At 49.3% G+C, this 18562-nt stretch overlaps 1 protein-coding gene across 1 annotated transcript in view; it reads right to left on the bottom strand.

Annotated features, from left to right (window-relative positions):
* Positions 1 to 4959: 4959 nt before the first annotated feature.
* Positions 4960 to 18562, bottom strand: part of CXCL12 (C-X-C motif chemokine ligand 12) — a 29021-nt gene continuing 15418 nt past the window's right edge. Inside the window, exon 4 of the mRNA XM_027531087.1 lies at positions 4960 to 5285. Within this exon, the coding sequence (XP_027386888.1) occupies positions 5198 to 5285 (88 nt within the window). The 3' untranslated portion in view covers positions 4960 to 5197. The remainder of the gene's footprint in view (positions 5286 to 18562) is intronic.

Below are 18562 nucleotides of genomic sequence, written 5' to 3'. Positions count from 1 at the left end.
TATTATGTTCTCCAGTTTTGAGGAGCAATGTTTAAGTAAGAGCCCAAGAGAGCAATGCAGTGATCAGCTGTGAAGTCACCACACGCTTCCTGCCTCACCCTGGTGAGCTGCACCACCTCTAAGCTCGATTTTCCTCTGACTTACTTGCTATTAAATTTTTTAAATTGAGATAAAGTAGATGTACAATATTTTATTAGTTTCAGATGTGCTGTACAACAATTTGACATTTGCATACATTATGAAATGATCCCCAGCATAAGTTTAGCGACCATCTGTCCCCATAAGAAGTTGCAATATCATGGACCTTATTTCTTCTGCTGTGTACTACATCCCAGTGATGTATTTGTTATGCGATTGAAGGTTTGTACCTCTTAATCCCCTTCACCTATTTATCTCCCCCTCCCCTCTGACAACCACGCCTTGGCCTCTGTATCTATGAATGTGTTCTTGTTTTTTCCCATTTGTTAGTTTCGTCTTTCAGATTCCACATATAAGTGAAATCCTGAGGATTTCTTTGTCTGTCTCTGTTGATATGTGTCACTTAGCTTAATATCTCCTAGGTCCATCCGTGTGGCCACAAATGGCAATATTTCATTTCTCATGAATGAATAATAATCCCAGGTGTGTGTATGTATACACTACATCTTCTCTATCCATTTGTCTGTTAATGGACAGTTAGGTTGCTTCCATATCTTGGCTATTGTAAGTAGCAATGCACCCTGGAGTTCATGTATCTTTTCAAATCAGTGTCTTTGTTGTCTTCGGGTAAATACATGGAAGCAAGACTGTTGGATCATATGGCAGTGCTATTTTTAGTCTTTTGAGGGATCTCTGTGCTGTGTTCCATAGCTGTACCAATGACAATCCCACTGATGTTGCACGAGGTTTCAGTCTTCCTCTTGTCCATAGGGATGGAGAGAGAGTGGCACCTGCCTAACATGCTGACTTTGGTGAGAATGTTCGGCCAGGCGTGTGAGATGTTCAGAACAGAGCCCGGCACACATATGCGTACATGTCAAATATTAAAGCTTCGCTTGAGAAAGATTAGCCAGCAAAATGTATTGGAGTGGAGAAGCTAAAGACGGGCACAAATGAAGATGCTACATGGCACAGTTCAAAGAAGAATACTTGAACGAGGGTAGCAGAGGAGGAACAGGCAGGATGGCGGGGGTGGGGCTCGCTGGGCTTCACCATGGAGTCATCTCCATTTAGGTGGGTTGTGATGTCTTTTACCAGTTCATTCACTCAGTGAACAGCCAATGATCTACTGCATTGAAGAACCTAGCAATGTGTGGGGCGGTGGAGGAATACTTCAGAATTACAAAATTGTTCCTCCAAGCAATTCTCTTATTTCTTATTTTAGATGTATTCTGTCTCTGTACATTACCTGATGCTCAGAGGCCAGATTTTGGTGACTTTGAGGTATCCACAGAGCACCAGGCTGGAAATGATAATAGATAATGCGAGAGTGACTTTTGGAAGGGAAATGAAGACAGAAGGGAGATTTGGGAGCGATTTACCTGGAACAGACGAGCTCTGTGATGGAGACAGCGTAGGAAGCAGGAAGAGGGCTGGAGAGGCCCATCAAGGATGGCGCTAAACTGCTGGATCTCTTCCCCCCAGAGAGCGCGCACTAAACCCGAATTTCTGAAGAGAACTGTTTCTCGAAGAAGAGTGTTCTGACTCGGTGTTTGCAAGCAGGCAGCCACAGAAGTTCTACCTGTGAAACTGCATACACTGACCCTTCAAAATACCTCTAGCTTTCTGAAGGTTCCACTTTGTTTAGCTGGTTCTACTTTAGAGAAATGATAAGATCACTCAGCTCTTCCTTTGCTTCTTCCGCGGTGTCTCACCCTCCCCCCCACCTTTCTCCTCTATGTTCTTCCCCCTTCCACCCTCTTTCTCGTGCATTCCGTGTCCCGCCCTCCCCTCTCCTCCTTTCAGGCGTCCTGGCTCCGAGCTCCCTGCCCACCCCCGTCCCTCCCGTAGTGACTGAGTCAGGAAGCAGGAAAGCATCTACACTTTGCAGTTTGTTTTCCTGCAGCGGGGCTGCGGCTTCAAACCGATAGAGAAACTGTTTGGGAGAAAGAGACCTCCGAGGACTTGAGGACTCGACACTTATCAAAGCACATCAGCATCTGGGCAGCGGCAGCGGCTTCCTGTTTATACAGTCCCCTCCTCCAGGGAGGCTCAGCTGAGCCTGGCCAGCTGTGGCCCGGGCAAGCCGCCTAGCGCAGAAGCCCAGCATCCCACAGTCGGTGTAGGGCCCAGGAGCCCTGGGAAGCCACGGTGTCCACAGCGGCGGCCTAGTGCGCCACACCCCTGGACGTGCTCGGTCTCTCAACAGCCGCGTCCCCTCCCGTCTCGGCAGCCTCTCTCCATCAGGTGCACGGCGGGGAGGGTGCGCTCTTCGCGAACCAGGCTGGGGCATCTCCTGCCTCCATTTCCCTGTAGTACAGCCCATCCACAGCTGGCAAGGGCTTCCCCTGGGCCCTCTGGCCTGGAGCCAGGACCAGGCTCTAAACCGGAAGGCACCTGGGAAATCATTATCTGTCTTCACATATTTATTAAGTCCCTACTATGTTTTCTGGAGTGTTCCAGGGCCCTGGTGATGGATGGAAACAGACAAGGCTCTCTGCTTTTATGGGGCTTCCCAGGTGGCTCAGTGGTACAGAATCCCCTTGCTAATGTAGGTGATGTGGATTTGATCCCTGGATCAGGAAGATCCCCTGCAAATGGCAACCTGCTTCTCTATTCTTGCCTGGGAGATCCCATGGACAGAGAAGCCTGGCAGGCTATAGTTCATGGAGTCACAGAAGAATCAGACATGACGTAGTGATTGAGCACAAGCCCGGCTCTGCCTTTACACACTTTTACATTCAGAAAGACAATGAGTGAGAAAATGTCAAATGATAAATGGGGTGGGATGCAGAGGCAAGACTGAGGAGGAGAGGGTGGTCTGCTTGGGGGATCAGAAGAGGCCCAGAGATGGAGAAATTTCTTTGAGGCTGAAGCGGGGACAGTATGGGAAGATATAGGGACCAGGCAAGGGGACCCTCTGTGCAAACATTCTGGTCCTGAAAATGGAGCAAGGGGGGCTTGGTCAAGGGACAGGAAGTGGTGGGGAGAATGGATCACAGGAAACAGGTGACAAGGTGTTTTTTGATGAGCACGGGAAGGTAACCAGAGGCTGAGCTTCTTGGGCCTGTGGTTTCTGGAGAAATGCTTGAATTTTATTATAACAGCACAGAAGAAAAAAAATTCAAATATTTTACTCTTGGAGAAGGATGTGAATAATTTACATTTTAAAGATCAATCTGGCAGCTGGGAGCCTTTGGGTACCCAGTGGAGGGTCTGGTACCATAGAGAACCCACTGGCAGACACATGTCCTATGATTGGAGCTGGTAACTGCATATTGGACACCAGGAACTAAGCCCTGAGCACATAGATGCTACACCTGTGATCTCCATGATTCTCTGGCAGACCCGGGCTATAGAGGAGCAGAGGGAGAGTGGCCAGGGAGGGACTGAAGAAAGAGTGTGGCACAGTCCATGGAGACCAGCGGTCCTTCCCATGCTGCCCTGAAAGCCTCTTTTGCTAGCCTTCGCTCCCAGTCCATGAAGCTGGACAAGGAACTGGCTTTGCTCTTTCACACCTGGAGACATATAGCTTGAGTGACTCTCCCACCTTCACATAAGATGGCCCCCTGGCGAACAGCATCAAATGCTTTGTGCTTTTTATGCAAAAGTGTGGATGGGCCCTCTGACTGTGGCAGAGTGGTTGGATGGTCAGGAAGGACGGGGTGCCTTTATAGGGGAATTGTCCCATTTCCTCTTGCAGGCACTGAGTGTGAATCCCATTTAGGAAAAGATTCTTACTGAAAAGCAAACATTTAAGATGGCGGCCCCAACACTGCAGTGAGTCCATTGCAAAGCCCTCCGTGACTGACAGCAAGATGCTTGTCCCAACCCACCACGCAGGCCGGCGGCCGGAGTGCGAGGAAACTGGCTGGGGTGGGGCAGGGGGGTGTTTCTTCCTCAGACATCAGGTGGTAACACGTTTGTGCATGAAGTGACCTTCTGATGGTTGCAGACCTTCTGCCAACTAGGAGGAGGGCTTGCTACCCCAAAGCAGAGCCAGCTGGGCCCCAGGTAGTTTGGGACCCACAACTTAGAAAGGACAGACTAGGGGTTGAAGACCCTGAAGGGGCTCAGGCCGGACTGGGACCAAAATGACCTTGTTTCCATCACATCTTATAGAAAACTAGAAGCAAGTAGTTTTCTATCATTGCCCCCTTACTGTGCTCACCATTGTTAAGTTATAAATGCATTTATAATAATTATATGAGAATTAGCTCTGTGTTTTGAGGACTTGCTGGGTGCTTATTTGCTAAATGTTGAAAATATATTATCTCAGTTATCCCCACAGAGAACTGCAAGGGTTAGGCCAATGACAAGGTTGTTTTTCAGAGAGGTTAAGTGACTTCTCTGAGGTCACACAGACCTGCACTGGAGCCCAGGTCTGCCTAACCCCAAAGAGATCTGTAGCCTCTGAACTTGATGCAGACCATGAAATTAGTGTAGAGTGAAGTTATAACATTCTGTTTCCAGAGTGTGAATTGAGTTGTTCCTGGCAAATCCTTTTGCACCTTCATAATTTGCTGAATTAAAATCTTCCCCTGGGTATTCTTTGCACAGATGCAGGGACCTGGGTCAGCTCTGTGTCCCCTTGGGGATGGAACCTGGGCCCAGATTGAGCCAGGTCAGGGAGCAGTTCCCTGCCCCTGCAGCACGCTGAGTGCTGCTTTCCTGATTCTTCTCTTTGCTGTTCACTTTTACTGTAGAAGTAGCATGGGCTTGTTATAAGAAATGCAAACATCATGGGAAAATATAACCTGAAAATATGAAAGTGAGTGTAGCAGTTAGGGTCCTAGGCAGAGAAGAGACGGCACACTCCAGTTAGCGTCAGCCCAGAAGAGTTTATTAAAGGAGCTAGTTACAAAGGTGCGGACAGGACGCGGAGTCACCTCCCCGGAGAGGGGGACGGGGGGAGCAGTCACCAGATACAAAGTCAGGGAGGAACCCTGGACAGAGGGTCAGAGTTCCAAACTTCATCAGCAGAAGCAGGAGCGGGGCAGAGGCAGGGGGTGTGGAATGACTTGGCTCAAGGCTCCAGGGAATAAACCTCCCGTCGTCCTCAGCTCCCGCTGCTGGTGACGCCGACAGTAGTCCTGGCCGGGTCGGTTCCCAGGGCAGAGGTCAGGCCCGAGAGAGTGGGGCTGGGTCTGCAAGGTGACAGGAGATATTCCAAACAGTCCCCCAGAACCCCATCCTATAAAGTAAACTCTGTTGGCAGTGGAGTCTCTGAAGACCATTTTAGAAACTGAGTCCTCAAGACATTCACTAAACCTGGATTATTCCTCCCGCATCTCGCTTAGCCCTTAAGCTCTGCGGGGCACTGGGCGAGTGAGGAGCGGTCTGCCGTATACACACCAAGAATCCTACTAACAGAGTGAGAGACACACAAATTAATGAGAAGAGAAGTAAGAGACACCACCCTTATGGCAGAAAGTGAGGAGGAACTAAAAAGCCTCTTGATGAAAATGAAAGAGGAGAGTGAAAAAGTTGGCTTAAAGCTCAACATTCAGAAAACTAAGATCATGGCATCTGGTCCCATCACTTCATGGCAAATAGATGGGGAAACAGGGGAAACAGTGGAAACAGTGTCAGACTTTATTTTGGGGGGCTCCAAAATCACTGCAGATGGTGATTGCAACCATGAAATTAAAAGACGCTTATTCCTTGGATGGAAAGTTATGACCAACCTAGATAGCATATTCAAAAGCAGAGACATTACTCTGCCAACAAAGGTCCATCTAGTCAAGGCTATGGCTTTTCCAGTGGTAATGTATCGATGTGAGAGTTGGACTGTAAAGAAAGCTGAGCGCCTAAGAATTGATGCTTTTGAACTGTGGTGTTGGAGAAGACTCTTGAGAGTCCCTTGGACTACAAGGAGATCCAACCAGTCCATTCTAAAGGAGATCAATCCTGGGTGTTCATTGGAAGACCTGATGCTAAAGCTGAAACTCCAATACTTTGGCCACCTTATGTGAAGAGTTGACTCATTGGAAAAGACCCTGATGCTGGGAGGGATTGGGGGCAGGAGGAGAAGGGGATGACAGAGGATGAGATGGCTGGATGGCATCACTGACTCGATGGACGTGAGTCTGAGTGAACTCCAGGAGTTGGTGATGGACAGGGAGGCCTGGCGTGCTGTGGTTCACGGGGTCACCAAGAGTCCGACACGATTGAGTGACTGAACTGAACTGAAGAGAAGCAGCCACAGGGAGGCTGGGTCCCTGCTGACAGGCTGACGTGTGGAGGAGGAGGATGTCCAGGGCTTAAGGCAGCAAATGGGCAGGGCACCTGCTTCAGTGACGCTCCTGGACCAGCCCTGCCTCCGCATCCTGACTCCCCTCCCAACTCCACGTGTGCTGAAAGCTTCCTGTGCAGCCTCGGAGCAGGTGTAATGAGCCTGGGGGTCCCAGGGGCCGCGGAAAACTATTAGAGAATCTGATTTAGCTTTCAGACAGTCCCTGCAGCTTTGTCTTTTCTCCAAGGCTGAGTATCCCAAGTCCGAGTCCAGGTCCACTGTCATCCTGTGTCCTGGGCCTGCAGCATCACAGCCTCTGATGTTAGAGATGCACCTGTTTAGGTGCCACCCAGGCCTGCTGAGTCAGAAGCCCTGCGCTGCAGCCAAGAAACGTGTCCCAAGAGGCCCTCTGCTCACCTTTCAAACTTGAGCACCTCTGGTCTAGGGCAGCGATTTCCCCACTGTGAGGGTCCCCACAGAGCAAAACATACTGCCACAAGGACCCCAGCCCCAGTCTGTGATTTTGTTGGTCAGTCTGGGAGCCCTGACGGAGCCCCTCGCCTGGGCCTTCCCCCGCGAGGCCTCTGCTGTCTCTAGACTGCCTACCTCTTTGCATTTCTGTATTACTTTTACTAAATCTTCCTCTTGGATTTCCCTTCTCTCTGTCTCTATTTTTTTTTTTTTTCATCTAATCACTGAAAATGAGTTAGGGTGATAATCTTCTTTCCAAACATTTACTGAGACAAAAAAATAAAATAAGTGCCTCAACAAGATAGATTATTGTGAGCAAAGCCTCTGTCTGGGGATTTTGCACAAGTATGTTAAAAATAGTATGTTCCATTTTTCCTAATGCTTCAGCCGATAGCCTGGGGGACTTACTGTGTTCCATATGAAACCTGCCAAATGATTTTTTTTTTTTAATGAATACTGTGGCTTATGTTAATATGGTAACATGCATTGCAAATGTAACCACATGAAAGTGTTTAGAGAAATATTAACTTGGCACATTATTCAAATTATGTCAAATTGACCAAAGCAAAGCCCTCAGACCATGTGAGCAACAGCAAAGAAAAAGTACTGCTTTGTAAATAGTTAACAGGTGACAGAGAGTTTTGCTGCCTTCCTTCCTGGGATAGTAGATCAGGCTTTGGCCAAGGAGCAGATAAACAAACTTGGACTTGGCTGCATGATGGGAGGAAACTTCCAGAGAGACAAGAATGAAGACGAGCAGCTGCCCTCAGAGGGCGTCCTAGCAGGGTCAGCTGGGGGTGGTGTGAGGAGAGAGTCTGGTGGAGCTGGCAAGCAGAGGTGGGACAGACCCCAGACAGACACACAGACAGGTGAGCCTGGGGTGAAGATGGTGCAGGAAGCTGGGTGGAGCAGAAATGGAGCTCAGGGAGGCCTCAGGTGGACGGGTCACTGCAGTTCAGTTCGGACGCTCAGTCGTGCCCGACTATTTTTGACCCACGAACTGCAGTATGCCAGACCTCCCTATACATCACCAACTCCTAGAGCTTGCTCAAACTCACGTCCATCGAATTGATGATGCCATCCAACCATCTCATTCTCTGTCATCCCCTTCTCCTGCCTTCTGTCTTTCCCAGCATTGGGGCTTTTCCAATGAGTCACTTCTTTGCATCAGATGGCTGAGTATTGGAGCTTCAGCTTCAGCATCAGTCCTTCCAATGACATTCAGGACTGATTTCCTTTAGGACTGACTAGTTGGATCTCCGTGCAGTACAAGGGACTCTCAAGAGTCTTCTCCAACACCACAGTTCAAAAGCATCAATTCTTCTGCACTCAGCTTTCTTCATAGTCCAACTCTCACATCCATACATGACTACTGGAAAAACCATAGCTTTGGCTAGACGGACCTTTGTTGGCAAAGTATTGTCTCTGCTTTTTAATATGCTATCTAGGTTGGTCATAGCTTTTCTTCCAAGGAGCAAGCGTCTTTTAGTGTCATGGCTGCAAGCCCTGTCTGCAGTGATTTTGGAGCCCAAGAAAATAAAGTCTCTCACTGTTTCCATTGTTTCCTCATCTATTTGCCATGAAGTTATGGGACCAAATGCCATGATCTTAGTGTGGAGTTTTTTTAAATGAATTAATTTATTTTAATTGGGGGCTGATTACTTTACAATACTGTACTGGTTTTTGCCATACACTGACATGAATCCGTCATGGGTGTACATGTGTCCCTCCATCCTGAACCCCTCTCCCTCCTCCCTTCCCATCTCATCCCTCTAGGTTGTCCCAATGCACCAGCTTTGAGTGCCCTGTTTCATGGTTTGAACTTGAACTGGCCATCTATTTCACGTGTGGTAATATACAAGTTTCAATACTATTCTCTCAAATCATCCCACCCTTGCCTTCTCCACAGAGTCCAAAAGTCCGTTTTTTACATCTGTGTCTCTTTTGTTGTCTCGCATACAGGGTCATCGTGACCATCTTTCTAAATTCCATATATATGCGTTAGTATACTGTATTGGTGTTTTTCTTTCTGGCTTTCTTCACTCTGTATAATAGGCTCCAGTTTCATCCACCTCATTAGAACTGATTCAAATGTATTGTTTTTAATGGCTGAGTAATCCTCCATTGTGTATATGTACCACAGCTTTCTTATCCATTCATCTGCTGATGGGCATCTAGGTTGCTTCCATGTCCTGGCTATTATAAATAGTGCTGTGATGAACACTGGGGTACACGTGTCTCTTTCAATTCTAGTTTCCTTAGTGTGTATGCCCAGCAGTGGGATTGCTGGGTTGTATGGCAGTTCTATTTCCAGTTTTTTAAGGAATCTCCACACTGTTCTCCGTAGTGGCTGTACTAGTTTGCATTCCCACCAACAGTGTAAGAAGGTTCCCTTTTCTCCACACCCTCTCCAGCATTTATTGCTTGTAGACTTTTGGATCCCAGCCATTCTGACCTGCGTGAGATAGTACCTCATTGTGGTTTTGATTTGCATGTCTCTGATAATGTGTGGTGCTGAGCATCTTTTCGTGTGTGTGTTAGCCACCTGTGTGTCTTCTTTGGAAAAACGTCTGTTCAGTCCTTTGGCCCATTTTCTGATTGGGCCTTTTACGTTTCTGGTATTGAGCTACATGAGCTGCTTGTATATTTTGAAGATCAATTCTTTGTCAGTTGTTTTGTTTGTTATTATTTTCTCCCATTCTGAAGGCTGTCTTTTCACCTTGCTTATAGTTTACTTTGCAAAAGCTTTTAAGTTTAATTAGGTCTCATTTGTTTATTTTTGCTTTTTTCCCATTACTCTGGAAGGTGGGTCATTAGAGGATCTTGCTATGATTTATGTCAGAGAGTGTTCTGCCTATGTTTTCCTCTAGGAGTTCTATAGTTTATGGTCTTACATTTAGATCTTTAATCCATTTTGAGTTTATTTTTATAGTGTTAGAAAGTGTTCTAGTTTCATTCTTTTACAGGTAGTTGACTAGTTTTCCCAGCATGAATGTGGAGTTTTAAGTCAGCTTTTTCTCTCACCTTTATCAAGAGGCTCTTTAGTTTCTCTTCACGTTCTGCTTTGAGGGTGATGTCATCTGCCTATCCGAGGTTATTGATATTTTTCCCGGCAATCTTGATTCCAGCTTGTGCTTCTTCCAGCCCAGTGTTTCTCATGATGTACTCTGCATATAAGTTAAATAAGCAGGGTGACAATACACAGCCTTGACGTACTCCTTTTCCTATTTGGAACCAGTCTGTTGTTCCACGTCCAGTTCTAACTGTTGTTTCTTGACCTGCATACAGATTTCTCAGGAGGCAGGTCAGGTGGTCTGGTATTCCCATCTCTTTAAGAATTCTCCGCAGTTCATTGTGATCCACACAGTCAAAGGCTTTAGCATAGTCAATGAAGCAGAAGTAGATGTTTTTCTAGAATTCTCTTACTTTTTCTATGATCCATGGGAGGTTGGCAATTTTACTGAGCACATAGGGAACCCCAGAGCAAGGTGAAGCTGATCTTTCTGCTCCAGCAGGTAACACGTTCCTACCTTTGAGCTACTCCTCATTCTTCTGTGAGGAAAGACAGTTGAATCCAAAACCCAAAAATGTTCAAGACCGTTGCAAAGGTTATCCTCACATTGTTTAAAACTAAATGTTTAATAATATTACTTTATAAATCATGTTTTTCTTCTATCCACTTCAATTTTTGTTTGGTTTTTCTCTTCAGGCTCATATTAAATCGCTGCATATCTTTTCTTACTATGGATGACCTCCTCAGCCCACGTCCAGGGAATCAGCGAGGCTCTTTGTTTCTCTTTCTGGATGGGAAATACAAAGTTCTGAGAACCTGCCTTCCCTTGTCCTAAGCATTAGGGACATACCCAAAGAGTCACAGATTAGGCCAGAGCTGCTCCTAGTCTGGTCCTGACTCATCCGGGTTGGGTTTGACTGGGTCCCTGAGATGTGATTTCTCATAAGTATTTTAGTTCCTGCCACAATTCCAAGCCCAAACCTGCCAAAGATGCCTTTTTCTGTCTTGTTTTGTTTCAGTTTGGTGCTAAATTGTGTGAGCATGTGAGAGAAAAACAATGGGACAGGCGCATGTCGCTGCTGGAAACTTTACACTTTGTTCCACTTTGATCTGATTCTTATAGAAAAGACCACAGCGTGTGTTGGGAGAAAAAGAGATTCAAGTCATTTTCAAGTTGCCTTGGACATCCTGCTAAGCAACCCCTGAGTGGAGACCAGGTTGTATGGTGGGGGGTTTAGGTTGAGGGAACCAGACAGAGGGCTCTATCTGTCTTATTTTACTTGGGAAACTTATTTAAATTTTTTAAAAAATCTTTTGCTCAGGAGGTCATCTGGCTGCACTGAAAGGGATCTGTCTTTGTTACACTGGCATGAGGTGGTGCCAGGGACCCCTGGCAGGACAGCTGGTAAAATAAAATTGCTGAGGCTGGAACAATGGGGATAAAGGATGAAAACTGGAAATTTGAACCCCCAAGAACACGTATTTCAAACTGTGGAGATCTGTGGTTTGTGACCTCTCAGCAAAATTAAGAAATGGTGAAATCCAGATGAAAAAATTTTCAGTTCCCAGATAAAGGAGCAAAAATGATTTTCAAACCACACCCTCATCAGCAGCCTTATAATCAGATGTGCCCCACGTGTGCTGAGATGTCACAGGCACCTTCTAGGTCCAGCCCAGACCATGACTGTCCCAACCCTTCCAGAGGTGCAAGTCAGGGAGCTGCAGCCAGTGGCAATTACATAACCTCAGGTGCTTTTGTTTAAATATTCTGTTCAACAAATAGTTAAAATTTTGTGCAATGAGTGAGTGTTGGCCCCAAGATGGAGATTGAGGAGTTGGAAATTTCCATGAAACTGGCAGTTGCTGGTGACTCTTGGTGATGAACCCAGGGGAACAGGGGCCAAAGTCCCTGTGCATAGGAAATCTTGGAGGAGAACTGAGCTAGGAGCTGGGGTCCCTGAGTATGGGTCTGAGACTGCAGACAGAGAGCAGCATGGAGATGAGGAAGGGAGAAAGGAAGCAAGGGGCTGAGCCCACGGTGGGTGGACTGTGGGCCTGTGGACCCTAAGGCCAAGGACAGAGCCTGAACATATGAATCTGGAGCAATTCCTGAACCAGGGCTGCATGAGAACACCCTGCCCTGGGTACTTTAAAGAGCCCAGCAGGAGCACACTGGAGGCAGGCCCAAGGAAAAAGCTGAAGTTGGGGGGCTTCAGCCCGTTATCCCAGCCTGGTCTTCTGCAAAGGAACAACCTCAGCACAGACAGCTGGGAGACAAATACCACCAAGAGCGCCTGGCACTTCACTAAAACACAGGTTTGTTACAAATGGAGGACAGAGGAGACATCTCTGAAAAATGAAAGAGCCTCATGATGGCGGGTTTGAGGGGTAAAGCTAGGCAAGTGAACCCCCACTCAGCGCTGCACTCTGTGGAACCCAACATATCGAGCTGCAAAACCACAACTCGAGCCTGCACACCCCTACCATGCAGAGATGGGACGGATCTGGTCCTTCTCTGCTACTGATCCTGAGAGTCCCTTCCTCCTGGGTATGTCAGGTCAAATGAGGTCCCTGATCCAGAGCATCCAGCCCTGAGTGTGGCACCTAATCAGCACATGGATAACATTAGCTGGCATCCATTCTGTCCTTATATTGATATTCTTGTTATTCTTTATCAGTCTCTGTCCTGGCTCTTGGAGGAGGAAATGGCAATGCACTCCAGTATTCTTGCCTGGAGAATCACATGGACAGAGGAGCCTGGCGGGTTATAGTCCATGGGGTCACCAAGAGTCGGACACAACTGAGCGACTAAACAACAGTAGCCCTGGCTCCCTCCGTGCCGACTGCTCAGGGCAAGGTCTATCTCTTCATTTAACGCAAGAATGCATGTTTTTCACACGCTCCTGAGCCCATGGCCACACGTGGCTGGGTGGGGGCAAGTCAGTCACAGGCTGCCGTGCAGCAGACACTTCTGCATGCCTCACGTGTGCAGCCCCCGTGAGGGTCACAGCACCCAGCCCAGTGGATGGTGGAGGAGTGTCCAGTGCCTTTTAGGCTCAGAGTGACTCCCTCCTGTCACCATAGCCCCTCCCCATCGCAACACCTCCCTTCCTTCCCTCCACGGCTGATGGTTACTTCTGAGACACGCAGGGTGAAGGACTAACTGGTGACGCGCATGTGCAGTAAAACATGTAGAGACTCAAGGTTCTGCTACACGCATGGCTTAGGAAAGTGCTGAACTTGACTTTCCTCATTTGCAAAAGAGGAACATCACGTCCCTTGCAGTGACCACCTGTTAGCGTGTATTGTGTGTTGGGCACGAGGAAGGATGCTGTGAATGGTAGGTCTGTACCCTTCCCTGCACTAAGGCACCAGCCCTGCCCACCTCCGGGGCAATCCAGGGCAGTCCCTTTACCCTACTCTGTGAGCTCCAGACAAGGAACCACAGACAAGGAGATCAGGGCTCGGGGAGGTACACAGGCTTCCCTGGGTCCCCAGTGCGGTCTGTGGCAGGCGGGCATTCACTACGGGTCCAGTGATTTTTCAAACTTCTGTGGATTCTGATCTCTCCCCTTCCTAGGCCCCCTGCCCTGTCTTGAACCTGGCCTCTGGGGAGAAAGGGGAGCCCAACACTGGGCCAGGGAGCCACTGCCCCAGAAAGCAGCTCTGGTTTGGGTGAACAGAGATGAAGGCCAGGGGAGGACATGGGACAGGGACCTGAGTCTTGTTCAGCTTTTCTGAAGGGCGAGGAGGAGACAGAGGAGAAAAGGGCTGGGAGAAGCAGGAGTGAGCTTAGCAGAGTTCACAAGCTCATTCACTCTTTGATAATGTATCATTCAAGCTGGGACATTGTGAGAGAGAAAGGACCCTGCTGGCGATTCTGTTGGGACGACAGGCCGGCGCTGGCGCTGCTTGGGCATATGAAAAGAACTCTGAAAGGGCATCTTCATAGCATCACTCATGTCCGTGATTGCCCAGGGGATGTCCCCTTTGACTTCCCTCTTTGGGAATCTTTGAATTCAGACCCTCTCCTTTCTGGGACCCAGCCTCCAGGTTCCCTCCTTGTGTCTTCCCGAGCGCGGACCAGGCTTTCGGAGGCGAGTTGGGGGCTACATGAGCCTCACTCTTTTGGAACCGGACTCCCCGGAAAGGTTTAATGACAGGATCTGGCTCCTGTCCTCCCGCCCCCTGAGAACATGGGCCACAAAAGTACCTTGCGGGTTAGGACTGATTTGCTTATAAAAGCCTACAGCTCTTTGCTGCTGCTGCCAAGTCACTTCAGTCGTGTCCGACTCTGTGTGACCCCATAGACGGCAGCCCACGAGGCTCCCCCGTCCCTGGGATTCTCCAGGCAAGAACACTGGAGTGGGTTGCCATTTCCTTCTCCAATGCATGAAAGTGAAAAGTGAAAGTGAAGTCGCTCAGTTGTGTCCGACTCTTAGCGACCCCATGGACTGCAGTCTACCAGGCTCCTCCATCCATGGGATTTTCCAAGCAAGAGTACTGGAGTGGGGTGCCACTGCCTTCTTTAAGAAAGGAAAAAAAAAGAGTAGCCATTTGATGTATACCATTACTGTCAATGTATCCTGATTTTAGAAACATAAGGGTTTTTTTTGTTTTTTTGTTTTTAACTCTTATTAAATCAAGAAACTCTACCGCTATCCTCTAACTTCTTTCCTTGTACTCAGGAAGGGTGAGACCCATTAACCACTGGGTTTTATGTACACAGGACCAGTAAGTATACTTGTGACCACCATCTACAAGAAAAATTGCATTTGACATTGTGAAACACACACAAACACACATACGTGCAAATGGTTCTTCCCTTTAGTAAGTGTGGTGTTCGCCTGCTTGTGTTTTCCAATTTATCTTTTTTTTTTCCCATTTGATGCCATTTCATTTTTAAAATTGCTATTTCTGACAGGCTGTACTGACATTACAGCCAGAGTTTGCCCACCATTTCTTCCAAATTGTTTCTCATTTGAGATCTGAAAATACCCCGGAATCACAGAGGGCAGAACTGGATCTGAAGCCCAGTAGCCTCCGCCCACCGCGTCCTGCCCGGGGCTCCTCTCTGCAGATGGCAAGGATGACTTGTCTGAAGCCAAACAACCCAGAATTGGATCAGGCCTCCCCGAGCCCCACTCTGCGACACAGAGGCCCGTGCTGGGCCCTAGTGCCTTGTGCATCAAGCGTGAGAGGGCTGGTCTCCCGCAGGATGGTTGAGAGGATAAGAAGACTGTGTCTAGAACCAATTGTGCCAGGGCCTTGCTAGCGCAGGCTGCCCTGGAAACAGCAGGATGGACAGCGCCTGAGCGAGGTGCTGCTTTGTTCCCACTGGGAGCTCTGTCCTGCCCACATGAACAAACATGTGGTGAATGCATTAACCTCCAGGTCCCCCTCGGCCTCCTGGGCAAGCGATCTCTCAGTGGGAGAACTGGAAAGAGCTGGTCTCTCGCAGGCCTTGTTCCCAGGTGCCAAGGCCCCGGCATGGCTCTGGGGGTTCCCACAGCAGCCAGAAGGACGGTCACCTCCCCCAAAAGCTCAGGAATGCCCAGAATGGTTGTTTCCTCACGGCCCTACAAGCCCCCATGACCCAGGCTGATGTTCCCACCTTCAGGAAAATACCTAAGAAGAGGCCAGGACAAGGTGAGAACCCCATGGCTGCATCTGGGGCCTATTAGACTGACCAAGACCGGTCCCTCCTTCCGGGGACTTCCACAGCTGCAGTGCAGGGCTTGGCTGGGCTCAGGGGGGCTGAACACTGGATGCCAACCTTCCCAAGCCCTCGGCCACTGGCCTCACCTCCTCCACAGAGGGTCGGCCATCCCGCCTAGATCTGGCTGCCGGCATCTGCCTTGAGGCCAAGCCAGCAGCATCCAGCTGCTGCCAGGAGAGGCACTGGGACCCCTATAGGTGGGTCAGGGAATCCCAGTGGTCATGGAGCTCAGACCTCCTCCAGCCTGTTACTCCCTGGTGTCCATCTGCAGGACACAGCCTCATTTCTCCGGAGCGGATCCCTGATGATTGTCCTTTTCTGCTCAGGATTTCGGGAATCACACTCTTCTAAGGGCCTGGCTGTGTCCTAAGGTGTGGCCAGCCACCCCCGGTCTGTGATGAAGCACCAGCAGCAGAGATCTCATCCCCGGGGGCCCGCACTGACTGTGCCACAGGGAGCGTGTGCGGGCCCCTACAGTGGGGAGGAGGAGGGACCTCTGAGGAGAGGGGTGACCCCTCAGTCTGGACTCACAGGGAATGAGCCACTGTAGTGGGTCCTGTGGTGGAGATTCCGGGGGAAGGAGGACTCCAGAGAAGAGACAGTGTGTGTGAGCGTATACAGACATTAGAGTGAGACAAATTTGGGTCCAAATCATGACTTACCAGTGTGGCCTCAGGCGCTCAAATGAATGCAGTCTTGTGAGCATTGCTGTCTTTGTTTTAGAGATGAACAAAGACAGGGTCCAAAGTGTTAGCATCTTGCTGATTTATCAGGCAGTCTAAAGGTGTTTCTTGGGTACCTTCTATGGGCCAGCCACAATGAACAAACAGTGAGTGAAAGAGGCCAGGCCCCTCTCCTCCTGTGTGGCGGTATTACTCCTCTCCTTCGGGGGCGGTCAGCAAGCAAGTGAACAGGGAAGGTGGCACAGCGGATGGGAACACGCGGGATAAGGTGGCCAGGGCACATGCAGGTGGTGGGCTGCTATGCAGGGTCGGGGGTCTGCAAAGCCATTTCTGACAAGGTGATGGCAATCAGAGATGGAAGGAAAGGAGGGTAAACCATGTGATTTCTAGGCAGAGAGCACCGAGCGCAGAAGTCCCCTACAGGGGCAGCCCTGGCCTATTCCAAGTCAAAGAGGCCAGTGCGGCTGCAGTACAGACGGCGAGTTCAGAGGGGACAGGGGTCGCAGGTGTAAACCTCTGTTGGCCACTGGAGGATCTGGGTAGGGGTGACATGGCAGGGCATGATGGTCAGCCACTTTTGCTGCTGTGAGAGGAAGCCACAGGACAGACAATGAGCCAGCTAGTGGCCTGGTGTAGGGGGTTCAGACAGGAGATGGCTGTGGCTTGGATCAAAATGGGAGCATGAGGGGTGTCTGGGCTTTGGATGTATTTTGAAGGTAACTAATTGGATTTGTTAATGTTTAGCTGAGGGCTGTGAAATAATACAATAAACCAAAGATAACTAAAAGGTTTTGGCCCGAGCCATGGGAAGACCAGGGGTTGTTATTTGCTTAAACGAGGATGGCAGGTAGGGGGAAAGTGGGAATTGGGAATTTTGTTTTGCATATGGTGCATTTCAGAGGAGGAGGTGGGAGTCTGGGAGAGAGATCCCTGGATTCCTTAGCCCTGGGCAGAATAAGCTCCCATTTCTAACTCACAGCAGGACACCACATGGGCTCACAATGGCAGTCCTCAGGGGTCAGTAGATCATCCCCTCCCTGAGAGAGGTAGAGAAATAATCTACCTCTCTCAAGTCTCGGCTTCACCAGCACTGCTTTTGGGGAATCCTTGATGGTGCTCTAAGCTTCCCTGACCCCTGGATGAATCCTGACCTACACTTACCACGCTTTACGAAAATGCCCACGTCATTGCAAGTCATTCCCCCCCACCCCTGACTGTAGGTTCCGTGAAGTCAGGGGACAAGCCGGCTTGCTCCCCACAGTATTCATACCACCTGATAATGAGCCTGACCTGGCAGTTGTTGCTGGCTAAATGAGGGCCACCAGTTGTGTAAACATGGTGGGCCGTGGACCTCTTTTTTTAATGCAACATCATTCTGAAGAGTCAATATCATTCTGCGGAATGAACCCAGGGGTTAGCTTGTGGGCCCCTCCCTGGTGGTGGAGCCTTCCGACCAGCACTGCACAGGCCCCAAGGCACCAACAACACCGCCCAAAAGGCTTTTCCCCATCAGTTGGCTAAGAGGGAGAAACTCAACTTTTAAGATCGCTTTCAACTCCAGCTGGTATGCAAGCTTTGCTCAGAGTCTAAGCAGAGGCAGGCAGGATCTCATCCCAACTCTGTAGACCCCAGGGAGCATCAGGGCGAGAGGGGGAGCAGGATGGCTTCTATGCACACCAGCCCAGTCTGATCCACGCAAGTGTGGGTGATGCTAAGCTCCAGAGTTATGTGGGGAGGCTGAGACTCAGGCAAGGGTCTCAAGTCACAGAGTGAGCAGAGAAGACCAGGATTCAAGAACTGGCCTGTCCCAGGACCCCACGGTGCCACTTGACATGGCCTCAAATCCTTCCTTCTTCCTCCAGCCCATCTGCAACTTGGTAACTATATCACAGTCACTCTATAAATGACCGGGATGTACCGAGCACAGGGTTGACAGTCACATGTGGGCCTACGGGCAGGAGAGTCTGGAGCACAGAACACTCTGGACTCAGGATTTCGGGGGCCTTTGTGCTGACATCTCCTTTCCAGCATGCTTGAGAGAAGGTGGTGGAAAGTGTGGAAGGCTGACAGCCCTCTGTGTGGACAGGACCCGGTTTATCTGTCGGGCTCTCTCCCTGTTCTCAGTGTCCAGGCCAGTGCCGGCTGAATCAGCATCTGGCATCCATCAGGAGCCCTGGAGCAGGACAGAAAGTAAGAAAGTGCTGGATGTTTGGCCCTGCCATCTGGGACAGAGGCTCTGCTGCCTTCTACTCAGCCTGAGATACACAGAGTGGAGGTTTCCCTCCCCGTCGCTGATACGCAAA

This window comes from Bos indicus x Bos taurus, chromosome 28, assembly GCF_003369695.1.
Source record: "Bos indicus x Bos taurus breed Angus x Brahman F1 hybrid chromosome 28, Bos_hybrid_MaternalHap_v2.0, whole genome shotgun sequence".
In the NCBI taxonomy this organism is placed as follows: Eukaryota; Metazoa; Chordata; class Mammalia; order Artiodactyla; family Bovidae; genus Bos; species Bos indicus x Bos taurus.
Note: the sequence above shows the minus strand (reverse complement) of the source record. Positions and strands in the feature narration are given on the sequence as shown.